This window comes from Prionailurus bengalensis, chromosome B2, assembly GCF_016509475.1.
Source record: "Prionailurus bengalensis isolate Pbe53 chromosome B2, Fcat_Pben_1.1_paternal_pri, whole genome shotgun sequence".
In the NCBI taxonomy this organism is placed as follows: domain Eukaryota; kingdom Metazoa; phylum Chordata; class Mammalia; order Carnivora; family Felidae; genus Prionailurus; species Prionailurus bengalensis.
This window is the reverse complement of record NC_057349.1, coordinates 78046771-78064252: the sequence shown is the minus strand read 5'-3', so window position 1 is coordinate 78064252 and position 17482 is coordinate 78046771. Positions and strand designations below refer to the sequence as shown.

At 34.7% G+C, this 17482-nt stretch overlaps 1 protein-coding gene across 1 annotated transcript in view; it reads right to left on the bottom strand.

The window, feature by feature from the left end:
* The window catches only part of ZNF292 (zinc finger protein 292), a 95640-nt gene that overhangs the window by 32768 nt on the left and 45390 nt on the right, over window positions 1-17482 (bottom strand). The window contains exons 2-4 of the mRNA XM_043591889.1: window positions 13095-13249; window positions 12831-12909; window positions 10462-10597 (exon numbers count right to left, since the gene is read on the bottom strand). Of these exons, the coding sequence (XP_043447824.1) occupies window positions 10462-10597; window positions 12831-12909; window positions 13095-13249 (370 nt within the window). The remainder of the gene's footprint in view (window positions 1-10461; window positions 10598-12830; window positions 12910-13094; window positions 13250-17482) is intronic.

The window sequence follows — 17482 nt, the reverse complement described above, 5'->3', positions numbered from 1 at the left end:
TTTATGCATCAAAGGACAGAATCAATGGGGTGAAAAGGCAGCCTACATAATGGGAGGAAGTATTTGCAAATCATATACCTGATAAGGAGTTGATATCCAGGATATATAAAAAATGTTTAGAACAATAAAATATCAAATAATCCTATTATAAAGTGGACAAATGACTTTAACAGACATTTCTGCAAAGAGGATATACAAAAGTCTAACACATGAGAGGATACCCAACTAATCATCAGAGAAATGCAAATCAAAACTACAATGAGGTATTACTTCATACCATTAGAATAGTTATTATCAAAAACAAACAAAAAAACAACCCAGAAAATAAATGCTGGTGAGGATATGGAGAAATTGGAACCTTTGTGCACTGTTGATGGGACTGTAAAACGGAGCAACTTCTATGGAAAACAATATGGAAGTTTCCCAAAAAGTTAAAATAGAACTAGCTACCATACGATCCAGCTATCCCACTTATGGGTATATACACATAAGAACTGAAAGGAGGGTCTTAAAGTGATATGCACATGCACCCCCATGTTTACAGCAATATTACTCATTACAGCCAAAAAGTGGAAGCAATCTCAATGTCCACCAATAAATGACTAAACAAAATGTGGTATATACATGCAGTGGAATATAATTCACTTTTTTTTATTTTTGAGAGAGAGCATGTGAGCAAGGGAGAGAGACAGAATCTTAAGCAGTCTCCACACTCAGAGCAGAGCCCAACACAGGGCTCAATCCCACAACCCTGGGATCATGACCTGAGCTGGAATCAAGAGTCAGACACTCAACTGACTGACGCACACAGGTGCCTTAAAAAGAAAGGAAATCCTGTCACATGCTACAACATGGATTATCCTTGAAAACATTATGTTAAGTGAAATAAGCTAGTCACAAAAAGGTAAATATGGTATTAAAGTAATCAAATCATAGAAACCAAAAGTAAAATGGTGTTTAACTACTGGCTGGTAGAAGTGGGTAGGGTAGAAGGAGTTGCTATTATTACAGAATTTTAGTTTTGCAAATGAAAAAGTTCTGGAGACCTGTTTTACAACAATATGAATATACTTAACACTGAACTATACACTTAAAAATGATTAAATGGTATATTTTTTGTTACATGTGTTTAACCACAATAAAAAAAATAAATTAAAAAATCAATGCAGCATTGTTAGTCACAAAAATCCAAATTTAGAAATTTAATAAAAACACAACACGTCAAGCTCTGGATAAGTGGCTCTTAACCCTGGCTGTACAATTATCTTGATCTTACAAAAAACTACTGATGCCTGGGGCTCAGACCCAGAGACTATGGTCTGAGGTAGGCCTCTTAAGCACTGAAATGTCTGAAAACTGTCCAGGTGATTTAGGCACAGCCAGGATTGAGTACCACTGCTGTAGGTATCTAGATTTCAGTGCCCAAATTACCAACTAGGGATAGTCTTAATAGTCACCCCACCCCTCATCCTTTCTTGAGGGAATATATTACATTTGTAAGAAATAGAATTTTTACTTAAAAGATTTCAGTCTTGCTTCCTTTTTCATTAATCTGAAACTTTATGGTCATAATGGATTATAGTAAAAATTTATGATAACTGAATTTTTGACATGATTGAAATGAAACAGAATTTTTAAAAATTAAAAAAAAAAAATTCTCTGTCAGAGCACCTGGGTGGCTCAGTTGGTTAAGGGTCAGGCTCTTGGTTTCAGCTCAGGTCATGATCTCACAACTTGTGGGTTCAAGCCCTGTGTCAGGCTCTGCGCTAGCGATACCAGCCATGCTTGGGATTCTCTGTCTCCCCCCTCTCTCTCTGCCCCTCCCCAACTTGTGCTGTCTCTGTCTCAAAAATAAACATTTAAAAAGAATTTTTTATTTAATAAAAATCCACATCATAGATGAACCTAGATAGTACGCAACATTAAAATTTTTGTGTGAGGTAAGATCTCATTATGAGTTTTACGTTTAAGTTCTGACATATTTATCCACATAACGTTATTATAAAATACACTCATTAATGTTTCAAGAAACCAGTGAGTGTATTTTAAAATCATTTTTAGTGAAAATGAAAATATGGGGGTCACTATGTTTATATTTAATTACATAATAGTAGAGTATAAATACAAATATGTCATCAGCCCAAAACTGTGAGTGAATACTTTTATAAGCTTACTGTAGTTTAATTCTGTCAGCTTAATTTTATCCCGTCACTGATCCTCAAGGATCTAAGGGTTATATACAAGTAAAAGGCAATCTAATTTAGTAGTGATTTTTAAAAATAAAATCTAAAATGTTCCCTTCAGTTATTTTGTATACCAAGACAAGGTCAGTTAAGGGCAAAGAAGAGAAGGGGACACAAAGCAATAGAAAAAGGAAATTAAACAAACAACAGAGGAAGGGAGGGAGGGACAACCAAAGAGAAACAAGTTAGGTCAACTGTATTCCTAAAAGTACTTAATACAGTCTTTAAGGTTTTCTTTTTAGTAACTGTAAGAAATGTCCTAACACAAAAAAAGTGTCAGTAGATTTAAGTCTAGGTTTCAGTCACCTCTTCTGGCATTCTCTGTATAGACAGGTAAAGATATATATATATCTCTTTATACAAAAATATATATATTATATATATCTTTATAAAAAAATATATATTGTATATATCTTTATACAAAAAAAATACACCAAAAATGTACCAAAAGAGTGAAGGAACTACAGATTTCTTATCCAAAAGTAAATGCAGCTGTAATCATATCTGGCCTCATCCTATTTACCTGGAAAGTATGAGTTATCACCTGCTCTCTCCTCCCATCTCCCCTCCCTTCAAAATATTATTATATCTTATGTATACTAATACCTGATAAACCAAGGAACAATTCTCTACCTTCACTTTTAAATGCAAAGTTTATTACTAAAATAAAGACTTATTTTCTCACAAAACTCTTAAGGATTTATAAGTACTGTGGTAAAGCTTAAGCTTTAGAAATTTCCTTTGAAAAAGAATGGGTTCTGGGGGGAAAGACACTGCTGGGCTTCAAATTCAAGAAAGGACTGGAAAGATGGTAAAAATTTAATCTGTGCAACTGCAAATTATCCCAATATATCAGAATAAGGGGAAAGGCTGAAGGGATTCAGTGTGACTGTAATAGGGAGCTCTCTCAGAGTCTAGATTGTAAAATGATGACATATACAAAAGAAGGGGAAGCAGGCTCAGGACCAAGGATACACACACCCTGAGTGTTATAGACCTGGTACTAATCTGTGTAAATTGTTATTAAAGCTAGAACCCAAGATGGCCCCTAGCTCACCAAAAATGTTGAGAACAATCAAACTGGCAAAGGTGGGTACCTTCTCGAGAAAAGTCTGCTGCTTGGGTTTGTCTATGTATTATTTATAATGACAGAGAAAAGGGAGACTTCCTCTTTTCTTATGGTGGTTCTGATAATAATAAACTTTAGATTTAAAAGGATAGATAGGAAAATGTAATTTTCAAAATGGGGCTGAGCAATAGAAATAATCCTAAATAAGAGTCTCAAAATTAATTATATTAAAAACATGGCTTGTGATTGTTCAGAAGAAGGTACGTGAGTGTTAAGTGACAAGACAGATTCACTGAACACAAATTAGGTTATACCTGTCAAATTATCCCAAAATGTCCCCAAATGTATCAGAGACCCAAATAAAAAATGCAAAACTTCTATGAGAAAAAATCTATAGAACTCTAGGTTTGGTAGTAAGGATGTATGTATTTATGTATGCATGTACTGTTATTCTATTTTATTTTATTTCAGTATAGTTAACACAGTGGTAATGAGTTTTTAGATAAAACACCAAAAGCATGATCCACAATAGAAAAAATTCCTAAGTTGGACTTCCTTAAAATTAAAAATTTCTGCACTGTTAAGGAAAAGGATAAGCCACAGACTGAAAGAACATATTTGCAAAACTTATAAAGGACTTGTATCCAAAATATACAAAGAACTGTTAAAACTTAACAATAAGAAAACAAATGATCTGATTAAAAAACAGGCAAGAATTCTAAAGGGATGCCTCATCAAAGAAGATATACAGATGGCAAGCATGCATATGAAAAGATCTTCAGGATCTTATGTCATTACAGAAATTGTTAACTGAAACAAAAATGTGGTATTACTATACACCTATTAGAATGCTAACTTCCCCCAAATAGGTAATACCAATTGCCAGTGGGGGTCTAGAGCAATAAGAATTCTCATTCATTGCTGGTGAGAATACAAAATGGTATAGTCACTTTAGAAAAAGTCTGGCAGATTCTTACAAAGCAAAACATAGTCTTACCATAAGATTTAGCAATCTTACTCCTAGTATTTACCCAACTGATGTGAAACTTGTGTCCACACAGAAACTTGCATGCAAATGTTTATAGTAGCTTTGTTCATAAACAGCAACTTGTAGCAAACAAGATATCTTTTAACAGGTGAATGGATAAAGAAACGGGATGAAGAATCTTTTTTATTGCTAATCAGCAATAAAACAGCAATGAGCTGTTAAGGTATTAAAAACATAGAGGTCTTTAATAAGCAATAAAAAATATTCAGCAATAAAACAGAATGAGCTGTTAAGGTATCAGAGACATAGATGAATGTTAAATGCATACTGCCAAGTAAAAGAAGCTAGACCAAAAGCCTATAATTATGAAAATCTCGAAAAGGCAAAACTATAGAGGTGGTAAATAAATCAGTAGTTGTCAGGTGTTCAGGAGACGGTTAAATGGGTGAAGATAGTAGATATTTTCACGGCAGTGAAACTATTCTGTATGATACCATAATGGTGGATACATGGCCACCATGCATTTGTCAAAGCCTATAGAACTTTACAGAACAAAGAAGGAATCTTAAGACATGCAAATTAAAAAATTATTTAGGAGGTTGGGGACACCCAGGATGAAATGCAGAATACAGCAAAAAAAAAAAAAAAAAATCTAACTGTACTACAAGTGTTACGAAAGAACTTTACTGGAAGAGGTGGGGAAATACTCATCTAACTTTGGATGAGCGGAGCCTATCAGAAAAATGGCAAGATACTGTACACAAGCATTGTACTCTAATCAATAAAGCCGTTTTCCAGAGGTAGAAAACATGTACACTAAGACTGATTAATTAAGTACACAGATGGCCAATGGTGTAGGAGGTCAGTCTGAAAAGGCTACATTATTGCATGACTCCAATTATATGACATTCTGTTTATGTGAGAGGTTATAGATAAGCAAGAGAAGGCTAGAATGATCCTTGTGGTATGGATTTGAGTGAAATACATCAGCATGAACACACTCATATTTAGTTTAGTACACATACAGCTGGTTACATATAGAAATATTTACAGATGTGTATATACACGGCTTAGCATACCTACATATATTTTCTTGCTTTGTCTGTTGAAAGGTCCTAGAAGCAATGACACCTCCACAGCAATGAACACACCCAGTTATCAGATCTTAGTTTCTAATACTAGTCTCTAAGAAAAAGAACAAGGGCTCTTTGGAAAAATAGCTGATTCTAGGACTGGGGTAGAAAATATGCAAAATAAGCTGGAGTACCTTACAGTGTCAGAAAGCAAGGAAGTACTCAAATGAAAAACATAACCCACAATGAAGGGGGTATGTAAAAGGGACGCAGAAGTTAAATCAAAGAATTCCCAATGGCCAAAGCTGGGACAATTTGAGCAACTAAAATAAAGTAGTATTGGATTATCACCAAAGTAGACAATGAATATCCATTAGTCCATACTGATATAAATAAATGACTGAATAAAAGGGTTAAAAGACAAATCTGTGTAGAATTCCAAATAATCTGTATAATTACTGTCCCCTCAAGAAAGTGGAGCTTAAATTTCCACCTCTGAAGTGTGGTCTGTATGTAGTAACTTCCTTCCAAAGAGTACTGTATGGAAAGGGAGGAAAAGAATAACTTTGAAGTGGAGAAACTTGATAAACACATTACCTCATCCAGGTAATCAAGTAATGTTAATATCAACAATGAGAAGTCATGCGGAGAGTATGTACCCTTGATATGATGTGATAACAATGACATTTTACCTCTGTGATCTTCCTCCCCAAATCCATAAGCCCAGTTCTAATCATGAGAGCAACATCAGATAACTCCCAGTTCAGGGACATTCTACAAAATACCTGACCAGTATTCCTCAAAACTGTCAAGGTCATCAAAAACAAGGAAAGTCTGAAAAATTGTCACAGCCAAGAGGAGCCTAAGAAGACATGACGACTAAATGTAATGTGGTATCCTGGATGGGATCCTGGAACAGAAAAAGGACATTAGGTAAAAACTAAGGAAATCTGAATAAAGTATGGAAGTTAGTTAATAACAAAGTATAAATATTGGTTTATTAATTGTGACAAATGTAGCATACTAATTTAAGATATGAAGAGTAAGGAAAATTGGCTGTGGGGTATATGGGGACTTTTCACAATTCTAAAACTATTCTAAAAATAAGAAGTTCATTTTTAAAAGTAATAAATTAGGTCATAGTAACCTCAGTATTAAACAACACTACTTAAAAGAACTCTAGCCAAGTACTTGTTATGGTCTTTCACCCAATCCTTATATACAAAAAAGGAGAACCATGGAGCAGACAAAAAGGAAAATAGGAATATTTGATCAAACAACCATAATCAAACAGTACTGATTAAAGGACTAAAAGCAAGAAGGAAGATTTCTAGAAATATCTCAGGGGCTAGGTTTCTGGACACGACCGTTTTATGGTTATTATCAAGGACGTGGATGTCAACAGAATATATGTTAATAAGAGGAAACTGGTAAGGACAAAAACCTTGAATAACAAAATCAAGACTTAAAAGAATATTGACAAGTTGCCGAGACAGAATAAATCTAACAGTGAAATTAAGCAGAATGGGGAAAAAAAGGCAATGCCTTGTGTGCCAAAAGACAAAGTATAAAAATGTAGTTGAGGGGTGCTTGGGTGGCTCAGTCAGTTGAGTGTCCAACTCTTGATTTTGGCTCAGGTCATGATCTCACAATTCTGGAGTTTAAGCCCCACACTGGACTCTGAGCTGTCGGGCTCTGTATTGACAGCACAGAGCCTGCATGGGATTCTCTCTCTCCCTCTCTCTCTGCCCCTCCCCTGCTCATGCCCTCTCTCTCTCTCTCTCTCTCAAAATAAATAAATAAGCTTAAAAAATGTAGTTGATAATTTAAGGGTAGCATTTGTTTTTTAAAAATTTTGTGTGATTTTAGTAATGTCATCAAGTTGTATGATATGACTACCCAAAACGGTTAATGTCATCTCAAGTCACACTAACATGTATAAAATGTTAGGATGAAAAATATGAGAGCACCAATGACTTCAAAGCTGGCCAGATCATATTTAGGGTACACATGAAGTTCTAAGAATTATACATTAAAGAGAACAACAAAATGCACTGAAAAACAGGAATCATGGGGACGCCTGGGTAGCTCAGTCAGTTAAGTGTGACTTCAGCTCAAGTCATGATTTTGCAGTTTGTGAGTTCGAGCCCTGCGTCGGGCTCTGTGCTGACAGCTCGGAGTCTGGAGTCTGGAGCCTGCTTCGGATTCTGTGTCTCCCTCTCTCTCTGCCCCTCTCCTGCTCGCACTCTTTCTCTCTCTGTCTCAAAAATAAACATTAAAAACAAAACAAAAACCAGGAATCATGAATGTAGATTTAACATCTTTAAAAATCTCAACTGCTATGGCATGAAAGAGGGATTTATACTTTGGCATGGCTTTAGGGGTAGCACTAGATCCAAAAGATGGAATTCTAAGAATGCAGTTTTCGCAATTTTCACAGTGAAGATTTTCTAATCATAGGTTAAGAATGGACTGAACTACCTAGCAAACCATTCTCTAGAAGTGTTCAAGCAAAGGCCAATTTATCATCAGTGATGTTTTAAATGGGAGTTAAAAGTGGGCTTTAAAAAAAAAAAAACAAAAACATTCAGTCTTTCCAATCTTGAGATTATGACCAAAGAAAGACTCAAGTAACATGTAAGCTTCAAGTTCCTGTGATATTCAAAGGCCATCTACCTGAATATGTTGATTTAGTTATTACAGTTACTTTATTCTAGGATGCTAAAACCTTAAAGTGAAACCAGCATTTAAAATTTTGAGTTCCACCCACACTCAATCCCCCAAATCAAAGAGCATTTCTTGGTTTAGCTGGGTTGTAGTGGGTCCAAACTTAGTCAATTAAAAAAAAAAATTCAGAATTAAGTAGATAACTGTTCAAATGCATGAAAACTCTAGAGGCTTTACTATAAACTAATGAGCACAGCCTACTGAGGTGTACTCATTCTCTCAGCTCTAGCTCTTCACTTCACACTTGCTGTAGGCTAGATTAAGTTAAACTAAGGGGCTAGAGAGGTAAAACTAAAAGCTCCCCATCCTTTTCAACCATCAAGTTTGAAAATGTAAATCAATTCGTATTTTTGTGTAAAATGTTAATTCCTTCAAGTTTTCCAAAGCAGGTAATAAACATACACTTCTAGTTTATGTGTGTGATTAGCCATAAAATAACTCCCATCAAAGAGACATTCTAAGTAAAAGAGGACCAAGTGAAGACTATGGATGCAAAATCTCTGTCATTTCACATCTGAGTTGTATTAAAGTCTGGCTACCTATAACCCACTGTACTGTAAGAAACTCCTCTTGGCTAAATAGTCCACAAATTACTCTAGTAGCTATGTCAGGCAAAGAACAAGAAATAGAGCAGCACAGAAATGGGCAGAGACTTTGTTAATAGAAACAATGTTAAGCACGTTTAAGCAAGTAAGGAAACTGAGCACATGCTCTTTTAAAATAAATCTTAAATCTCTGCTAAGGTAAAGATTCCATTTTCCTGTTTAGCGTAATGTGTAGGTTTGGCAAAAATGCTATTCAGAAACTAACAACAGAGAAGAGGAGTTAATTCTTTAATTTAAACTAGGTGCAATTTTATTTACAGGTTTTAGGCTAGGTGCCAACAGGCATGATATAAAAAGGAGAGAAGTCCTGACTTCAATTCCTGGCTCTGCCTCACATCACTGGCAATGTGATATAGAAAAGACAACCAATCTTCCTGAGCCTCCATTTCTCATCTGTAAAACAGAGACAATAAAGATCCTGCCTTTTTCACAGGATCATTGTGAGGGTTAAATGAAGCCAGTACTTCTAAAAGCACATTTCAAACCGTTAGGAACTATACAATGCAATTTGATATTAATATATTACATCCAATAGTTCCAAAAGCTGGATAGATCAGAAAGTATAATTTGATTATAAGAACAAAATCAACAAAATCACAGTGGTGTTAGTATACTAAGATAAAACTAATATGCCAAAGGCAAAAAAATCTAAGATTCTCAACTTTTAAATGTTGTTATTATTAATTTGAGTAATGAGAGTCCACTCCCCATTTCTCCAAGGTCTTGAGAACACTGTGGCTAATCTGTAGGTATCCATGATGGAAGGCGGTACTAAAAATCATCTGGCTTAAGAAAATTAAGAAACAGATAACATTGCTAGAACTATCAGAAAAGCATGGAGAAATGGTTAAGAGGGGAGCCAGGTAGAAAAAAACCAGCTTGAAGAGAAGTTTGGAGACTGGCTGGGAAGACTGTTTGGTAAATATCAAAATACCAGAAGAATTCACAAGCAATGGCCCTAACAACACTTTCTCAGGGCCTTCACAATTTGCTATTACATAGCAAAATACCTAGGGTTCGCCATCAATCAACAAGCAAAGCAGCAATAAACAACAGAAGTAGTTTATTTACTTCTTCAGTTAAATACCCTGGGAAAGGTCTGGATGAAATCTGGGTACTTTCCTAAACAATTTCAAGAAAAGTACCAAAGACTGTAACTGTGGTCTTCTTCATGGTGTATATAATTTTTGAACTCTTTTGAACATTAAGTGTTATACATATTATTAGTGATTTAGCCACCTACTTCAACAGGATATCTGCCAGTTTAACTGGAATCTTTACTGCCCAAGCTCATCCAATAACAACAAAACAGAATAAAATAAGATGGAGCAACAAGCTGAGAAAGAGTACTAATCTTAAAGGCAAAGACTTGAGAGTTCTAGCATGAATTTCTGTCTCTGTTTTGAGGAAAATCATTTAACTACCCTACTTCTGCTTCTCCATCTGCCAAGTAAGTTATCAAATATAAGCTAGACTGCCACCTGTCAGGATGTTGCAGAGTGAATTCCTCTACTGAAAAGATGCTGGGAAAATTTTTAGTTTTTCTGTTACTCTAAGATTGTGTAATATCCTATAAATACATCTTCCCCCAAATAAAATAAAGGTGAAGGGCCTGAAGCACCTCAGGTAAAATTTAATTAAATGGTCCTTCTCTGGGAAATCTTGAGATGAATTATACTTATCAAAACAGTTTTTTAAGTACTCATTTTTTTTCTAGTCTAGTGATTTTTATTTTCTCTCTCTCTAGAAAATTTACCTTTATCCTTATCCAATGGTTCCTGGGAAAGAATAGTGCACAGTACCGGGTTTTTCCACACCCCAGTCTCTTGAGCTAGAGTAGCTAAAAAATGCAATTCACAGCTGCCATTCTCCATCAGCTTTTCATGAGCTACCTATAAATATTAAATAAACATCCAAAGAATTACAACAGATTTTTAAAAGCAAGCTTATCAGGCTCTAAATATAATACTAACTTTTGAAAAGACTTTTATCTTAAAATTTTCACATCACATTACAAAGTGCTGAATTCCTTTACTTCTGATTTTTTCAAGATGAATCTCAAGAATTGTATCAATTATAAATTTTAATAAATACAATGTATTTCTAGAAATAAGTCAAACTTATTTTTCCTCCAAAATCTAAACCAAGAGCAAAGTTATTTCTCAAGGAAGCTATCAGAATATCCATAGCATAAAAGACCTTACACATTTTATATCCTGTGTTAGTAAAAAAAAAAAACAAAAACAAAAACAAAACTTTTCCCAAAAAACTACCATTAATAAGTGACAGATCTGCATCAAGGCCTAAGTGACAACATACACATATCCCAATAAAAGGGACTTTTGAAAACAACTAAATGCATGATTTTTCATTTATTTATTACATAGCCTTGGCAATATTCTATTTAAAGCTACGACACTAAAACTTGCTTACTAGTTGTTTCCAAGTGTTCATGCATTTAGTGTATTCTTCGAAACACAAAAGGACCAATAGTTTTTACCCAATTCAGAAACTGTTTATTGGGAATGTCTATGGGCAAAGGACTAGGGAACAGAGCAACTGGTCCTGCATTTATGGGGCTTATCCTCTACTGGGGTAAAGAAAGGGGAAGCACAGGCTAAATGAAACAAATGCTGTTAAGCAGGTATAAAATAACCCCAAGGAAGCTCTGAAATAAGAGCAAAGTGTTATGGAAACTCTTAAAGCTACATACTATGTTTATACAAAAAGTCTATTCCTCAGAACCATAGAATCTTCCCACTGCAACAAGTTCCAGGGCTTGAAGAAATTTTCTTTAAGTAATTGCTGAAAGCTACCATATAAGGATTTAAAGAGTTATTTCCTTCTCATTAACCCATATGGAAAATATCAACTAGTGCTTCTGTTTCAAAAAGGAAAGTTTAAAAGTTTATCTTATGTCAACAAACAAAATAATGAGAAATTCAGTATATTTGCATATAAACAACTTAATTCAGGGATAGAGTGCCAAACAATGAAAAGTTCTACAATAATTATTTACCTAAAAATAAATACTTGGCTGGGGAAATAACCTAAGACATGAGGTACTGATATTCTGAAGTAGAAACTACATGATCAAAAAGTTATTTGCAACGTGACAAACAAGACAAGACACCTTCATTGCCACAAACAATTAAGTAGTATGTGTAAAATACTATGTGAAATCCTATAATATTAAGATATGAATCCTACCTTCAAGAATTTTGCAACTGATGAAGATTTTAATGGTTAATATTGAAATAGGAAAGCTGATTTCTCTACCTAAATATAGTTTATTTCACATGCTTCTAAAATTTGAGAATAAAATTCTCTTTAATGTATCTCCTACAGAAAAACATCAAGCCAAAACTTATTTTAAGAACTCTGGTTAGAGAAAGAGACAAGTATACTTTGTGAAACTAGCTAGCAGAAACATTCTTTTTAATTAATCAATTAATCAAAACGTACTTGAAGCTATAGTATATCCAGCACAATCTAGTGCTTGAAACAAAATTTAACATTCTTGAAAATATTCCAAGACAACTAAGTACTAAATTGTGTAGTACTACGTAAGGCAGAATAATAGCACTAAATAAAAAAGACAAAGCATGTGTTTTCAGTTATAGGAGAAAAGCATGAACTCTGGAATAAAGAACCTTGATTCAAATGACTACTCTGCAAAATCAACTGTACAAATTTGGGCAAATAAATATTTTAAAGTATGAGCCTCAGTTTCCTCACCTTTAAAATGGGAAAAATATACCTACCCCCACAAAGGATTATATGATATATTAAATTCTTATAAAAATATTGCAGATGTTCAGCAATTAAACTGTTTCTAAATACAAATTAGGGCATTTTCTTTTGTTTTCCCTTACTGGTCTGGCAAAGTCCTAAACTGATCTCAAAGAACAGTGCAATATTCAACCAATCTATCTAAATGTATATATTCATTTAGCACACATTTATTGAACATCTACTATATGCATGACATTAGTGTTAACAAGAGCTGCAATTAATGCTTGTTATTAGTTAGATGTTTTAAAATGTAACCAAAAAATTTATACAGAGTAAAGAAAACAGACATAAGATATGCCTATATGAAATCTAATAGGTAGATATTCTCACCTGCACCAGTGTCTGAAACTGTTCCCACTGTTTATCTGATAACTCGACAGGTAGGCACAATAAAAGTTCAACACAGCTTCTAAAAAACAAAAAATTGGTAACGATAGAAATAATTATTAAGATTCAAAGTAAAATAAAACAAATAATTCTAGTATCAGTAGGTACCCCAAAACTATTCTATTTAAACTATCATAAAAGACTGAAATACAGAATTAAAACAAAAGAGCTGTATCTGATTTTTTATTTACTCAAAGGTCTACTCACAATGCCAAGCGTTCCAGAACCAATGCTACATTTTCACATTCAGAGGTAAGATAAGGTCGGGCTTTAACATAACTTTGGATAGCCACTGTGTATACCTCCAATAAAGGTAAAGGATCTTCTGAAGTTTTCCATTTCTCTGCATATTCAAGGAGTGTCTGTTTTGGAAGGAATAATAAAAAATATTCAACGTAAATCAAAATACATACTGGCTAATCAGTTTTTCTCTCCTCCCTGAGAAATTCTGAAAAATAACATGCTTTATCTATGAAAACAAAAAGTAGCTTATACCAATTAAATTATTAAAAGTAATAAAGCCATAGTCTTATTTCTAGCAGCTCTCTAGAGGAGAAAAGATTAGTGTTAATTCATCCAACAACAGCATCATTTCATGAAGGATGACTTCCTTAGTCAAAATGTCACCTTTCACCCCCAAACTTCTAAGATTTAAAAGTTGTTTTAAAAACAAGATACCTAGACCAGCTTGACCAGGAGGCATGTAGTAAAGAATTTCAAATATTTACACTTCTGTTTTTCATATAGGGAGCATAAAATTGAACACCTAAAATAAATAAATTGCATATATGGTCAGAAGACTTTTCAGTTAACAAAAAATAACGGTACAACATATTGCTATTTTTTATGACAAGTTTTATCATTTAAAAAAAATCATCTAAAGAACTTCAACAAATATAAAGTCAAATAACTTGTATAATAAAGTGCTCACTTTTTTTAAATAGAAACTACTCCTCATCCCTTAATGAAGTAAATATTTCAAATGCACCATATCAGAATTACTAAAAGGAAAAAACCCTGTTTATTCTATAGAAAGAAGAGATGGAATAAACTGGCAGCAGCATTTAAGCAGACACCCACATTTAAGATTCTACAACTATTAAAATCGTGGGTTACTAAAAAGTATTATCTAAAAGGTTCTATAAGTATGCTAAATAAAGGACTCTAATTGTTTTTATAATATAGAAAACTGCCATAATTGATCCTCTTCACACCTCAAGATTTAAGACTCGTCTCATCACATGTGTAAATTCAGTGTCCTTTCCTAGAAAAGAGGGTATCTTGAATGAAAACTCCATGAGGGCTTATATTTTTTGGCCTACAGAAGCAGTTTTTAAAAAAATATGTAGGGGCGCCTGGGTGGCTCAGTTGGTTGAGCATCTGACTTCGTTCAAGGTGATGATCTCGCAGTTCATGAGGTCAAGCCCCACGGTGGGCTCTGTGCTGACAGCTTGGAGCCTGGAGCCTGCTTCCGATTCTGTGTCTCCCTCTCTCTGCCCCTTCCCTGCTCATGCTCTGTCTCTCTCTGCCTCTCAAAGATGAATAAATGTTTAAAAAAAAAAAAAAAAGTAAAAACAATATGCAGATAGGTAAGAAGGTAGGAAGGAAGTTAGGAAGGAGGAAGGAAGAAATTACATTCTACCATTAAACACTCAAAACACTGCCTTGTCTTCTCTACTACCTCTAATAGTAGTTAAGTGATCAGAGAGGATAAGGAAGGAAGAAAGGACTAGAAAGGGTAATCTGGTAAATTTAAGAGCAATGCAGCAACAACTCACTTTATGAGCAGTCATACATATATCCACAGACCCTGACCCTCTCCAAGTTGGACAGAAGTGCAGGTAACCTGGAGACCCAAGCACTCACTTGGCCACTGATATCGGAAGTGAGGACAATCTTGAGGGACTGAATCCTTTATCCTATGGAATCTGATGCCAAGTTCAGGTAGTTAGTGTCAGGCTTTAATTGTAGAACACCTACTTGGTTTTGGAGAGTTAGAGAAATAGTATTGGGAAAAACCATGTATTTCATGTTAGCAGTAAAAAAAAAAAAAAAAAAAAAAAAAAAATTCCTGCAACAAAACTTTAAAAAATCTAAACAAAAGCTACCAACTGAATGGAAAGATGTGCATTTAGAGGTTCTTCTGTGATTATCTGTCTATTTTTAGGAATGAAATGGAGTATAATATTCTGTGTTTCACACATGCAAATGTTGGCAAGGTTGGTTTTAATGTTTTCCTTGGACATCTTATGATGATGTGACAGAGGATGACCTTACTCACATGTTCAAGAATTTCAGAAGTAACACCAACGATGCATACAATTCTTACTTCAGCTAGCACTTGTTTTTCTACAAAAAGTTATTAAGTATCATTTTCCTTTTTCTGGAAAAACATGTTTGGATGTCTAGGGAATTTCATGCCTGGCAAATGTTCCTAATCTAACATAGATTAGATTGAACACTTAGGCCTCTTGCAATAATGAATCAATTTCCATAATAATAATAGCTTTTGCTAGAAGAGAAAATATATCATACCAATTTCCCAATAGTTCTGAAATTGTAAGCTTCCTTTTTAAAATTATCTCCTAACCTCCCCCCAAAAAATCCTAAAGAAGGTGATATATTTCTACATATATATACATATCCAGGCATACCTCATTTTACCGCACTTCACTTTATTATGGTTCAAAGGTATTGTTTTTTGGGTTTTTTTTTTACAAATTGAAGGTTTTGGCAACTTTGCATTGAGCAAGTCTACCAGCACAATTTTTCCAACAGTATTTACTTACTTTGTGTCTTTGTCACATTTTGGTAATTCTTGCAATACTTCAAAATTTTTCATCATTATTCTTTTGTTTGTTACGGTGCTCAGTGATCTTTGATGTCACTACTGGAATTGTTAGGGCACCACAAACTGTATTCATAGGACAGTGAACTTAATCTATAAACGCTGCATGTGTTCTGACTGCTCCACCAACCATCTCTCTCCTTCTCCTTGGGCCTCCCTATTCTCAGAAACATAACAATATTGAAATTAGGGCAATTAACCCCGCTGTGGCGTGTAAGTATTCAAGAGAAAGAAGAGTCACATGTCTCTCTCTTTACATCAAAAGCTAGAAATGACTAAGCTTAATGAGGAAGGCATGTCGACAGCCAAGACAAGCTTAAAGCTAGGCCTCCTGTGCCAAACAGCCAAATTATGAATGCAAAGTTAAAGTTCTTGAAGGAAATGAAAAGTGCTGCTTCCATGAATACATGGATGCTAATAAAGTGAAACAGTCTTATTACTGATAACACAGAAAGTTTTAGTGGTCTGAATAGAAAGTCACCAGCCACAACATTCCCTAAACCAAAGACCCTAACTCTCCTCAATCCATGACAGAGAGGTGGGTAAACTGCAGAAGAAATGTTTGAAGACAGCAGAGGTTGGTTCAAGAAAAGATTTAAAGAAAAGAAGCCATCTCTGTAACATAAAAGTGTAAGGTGAAGCAACAAGTGCTGATAGAGAAGCTACAGCAAGTTATCCAGAAGATCTAGTTAAGATCATTAATGAAAGTGGCCACAGTAAACAACAGATTTTCAGTGTAGACAAAACAGCCTTCTATTTCAAGAAGATGCCATGTAAGACTTTCTTAGCTAGAAGGGAGAAGTCAATGCCTGGTTTCAAAGCTTGAAGGGATAGGCCAACTCTCTTGTCAGGGCCTAATACAGCTGGTGACTAAGCTGAAGCCCATGCTGAAGATTCTAGGGCCCTTAAGAATTATGCTAAAACTACACTGCTTGAGCTCTACAAATGGAACAAAGCTTAAGGGATAACATATCTGTTTACAACATGGTTTACTGAATATTTTAAGCCCACTGTTGAGAAAAAGATTCCTTTCAAAATCTTATCACTCACTGACAATGCACCTGGTCACCCAAGAGCTATGTCAGAGATGCACAAGATTCATGTTGTTTTCATACCTAACACAACATCTGTTCTGCAGCCCATGAATCAAAGAGTTACTTCAACTTTTAATTATTTAAGAAATACATTTCATAAGGCTAGAACTAACTGCCCTAAATAGTGATTCTTCTGATGGATCTGAGCAACATAAATTGAAAACATTCTGGAAAGGATTAACCATTCAAGATGCCATTAAGGACATTTGTGATTCATGAAAAGATATCAAAATATCAACATTAAAAGGAGTTTCGGGGCACCTGGATGGCTCAGTTGGTTAAGTGTCCAACTCCTGATTTAGGCTTAGGTCATGATCTCATAGTCTGTGAGATGGAGCCCTGTTGAGTCAGGCTCCATGCTGGCAGCACAGAGCCTGCTTGGAATTCTCTACCCCCACCCCCTCGTTCCTACCCCATCTGCATGTATGTATACTTGCTCTCTCTCTCAAAATAAATAAACATTCTTATTTTAAGAAAATGTCACTGCCACCCCAAACTTTAGCAACTATTATTCTGATCAGTCAGCAGCTACCATCAAAGCAAAACTCTCCACTTGCAAAAAGATTATGACTCGCTAAAAGCTCAGATGATGGTTAGCATGTTCTAGCAATTTTTTAAACTAAGTACATATTTTTTAGACTGAATACTACTGC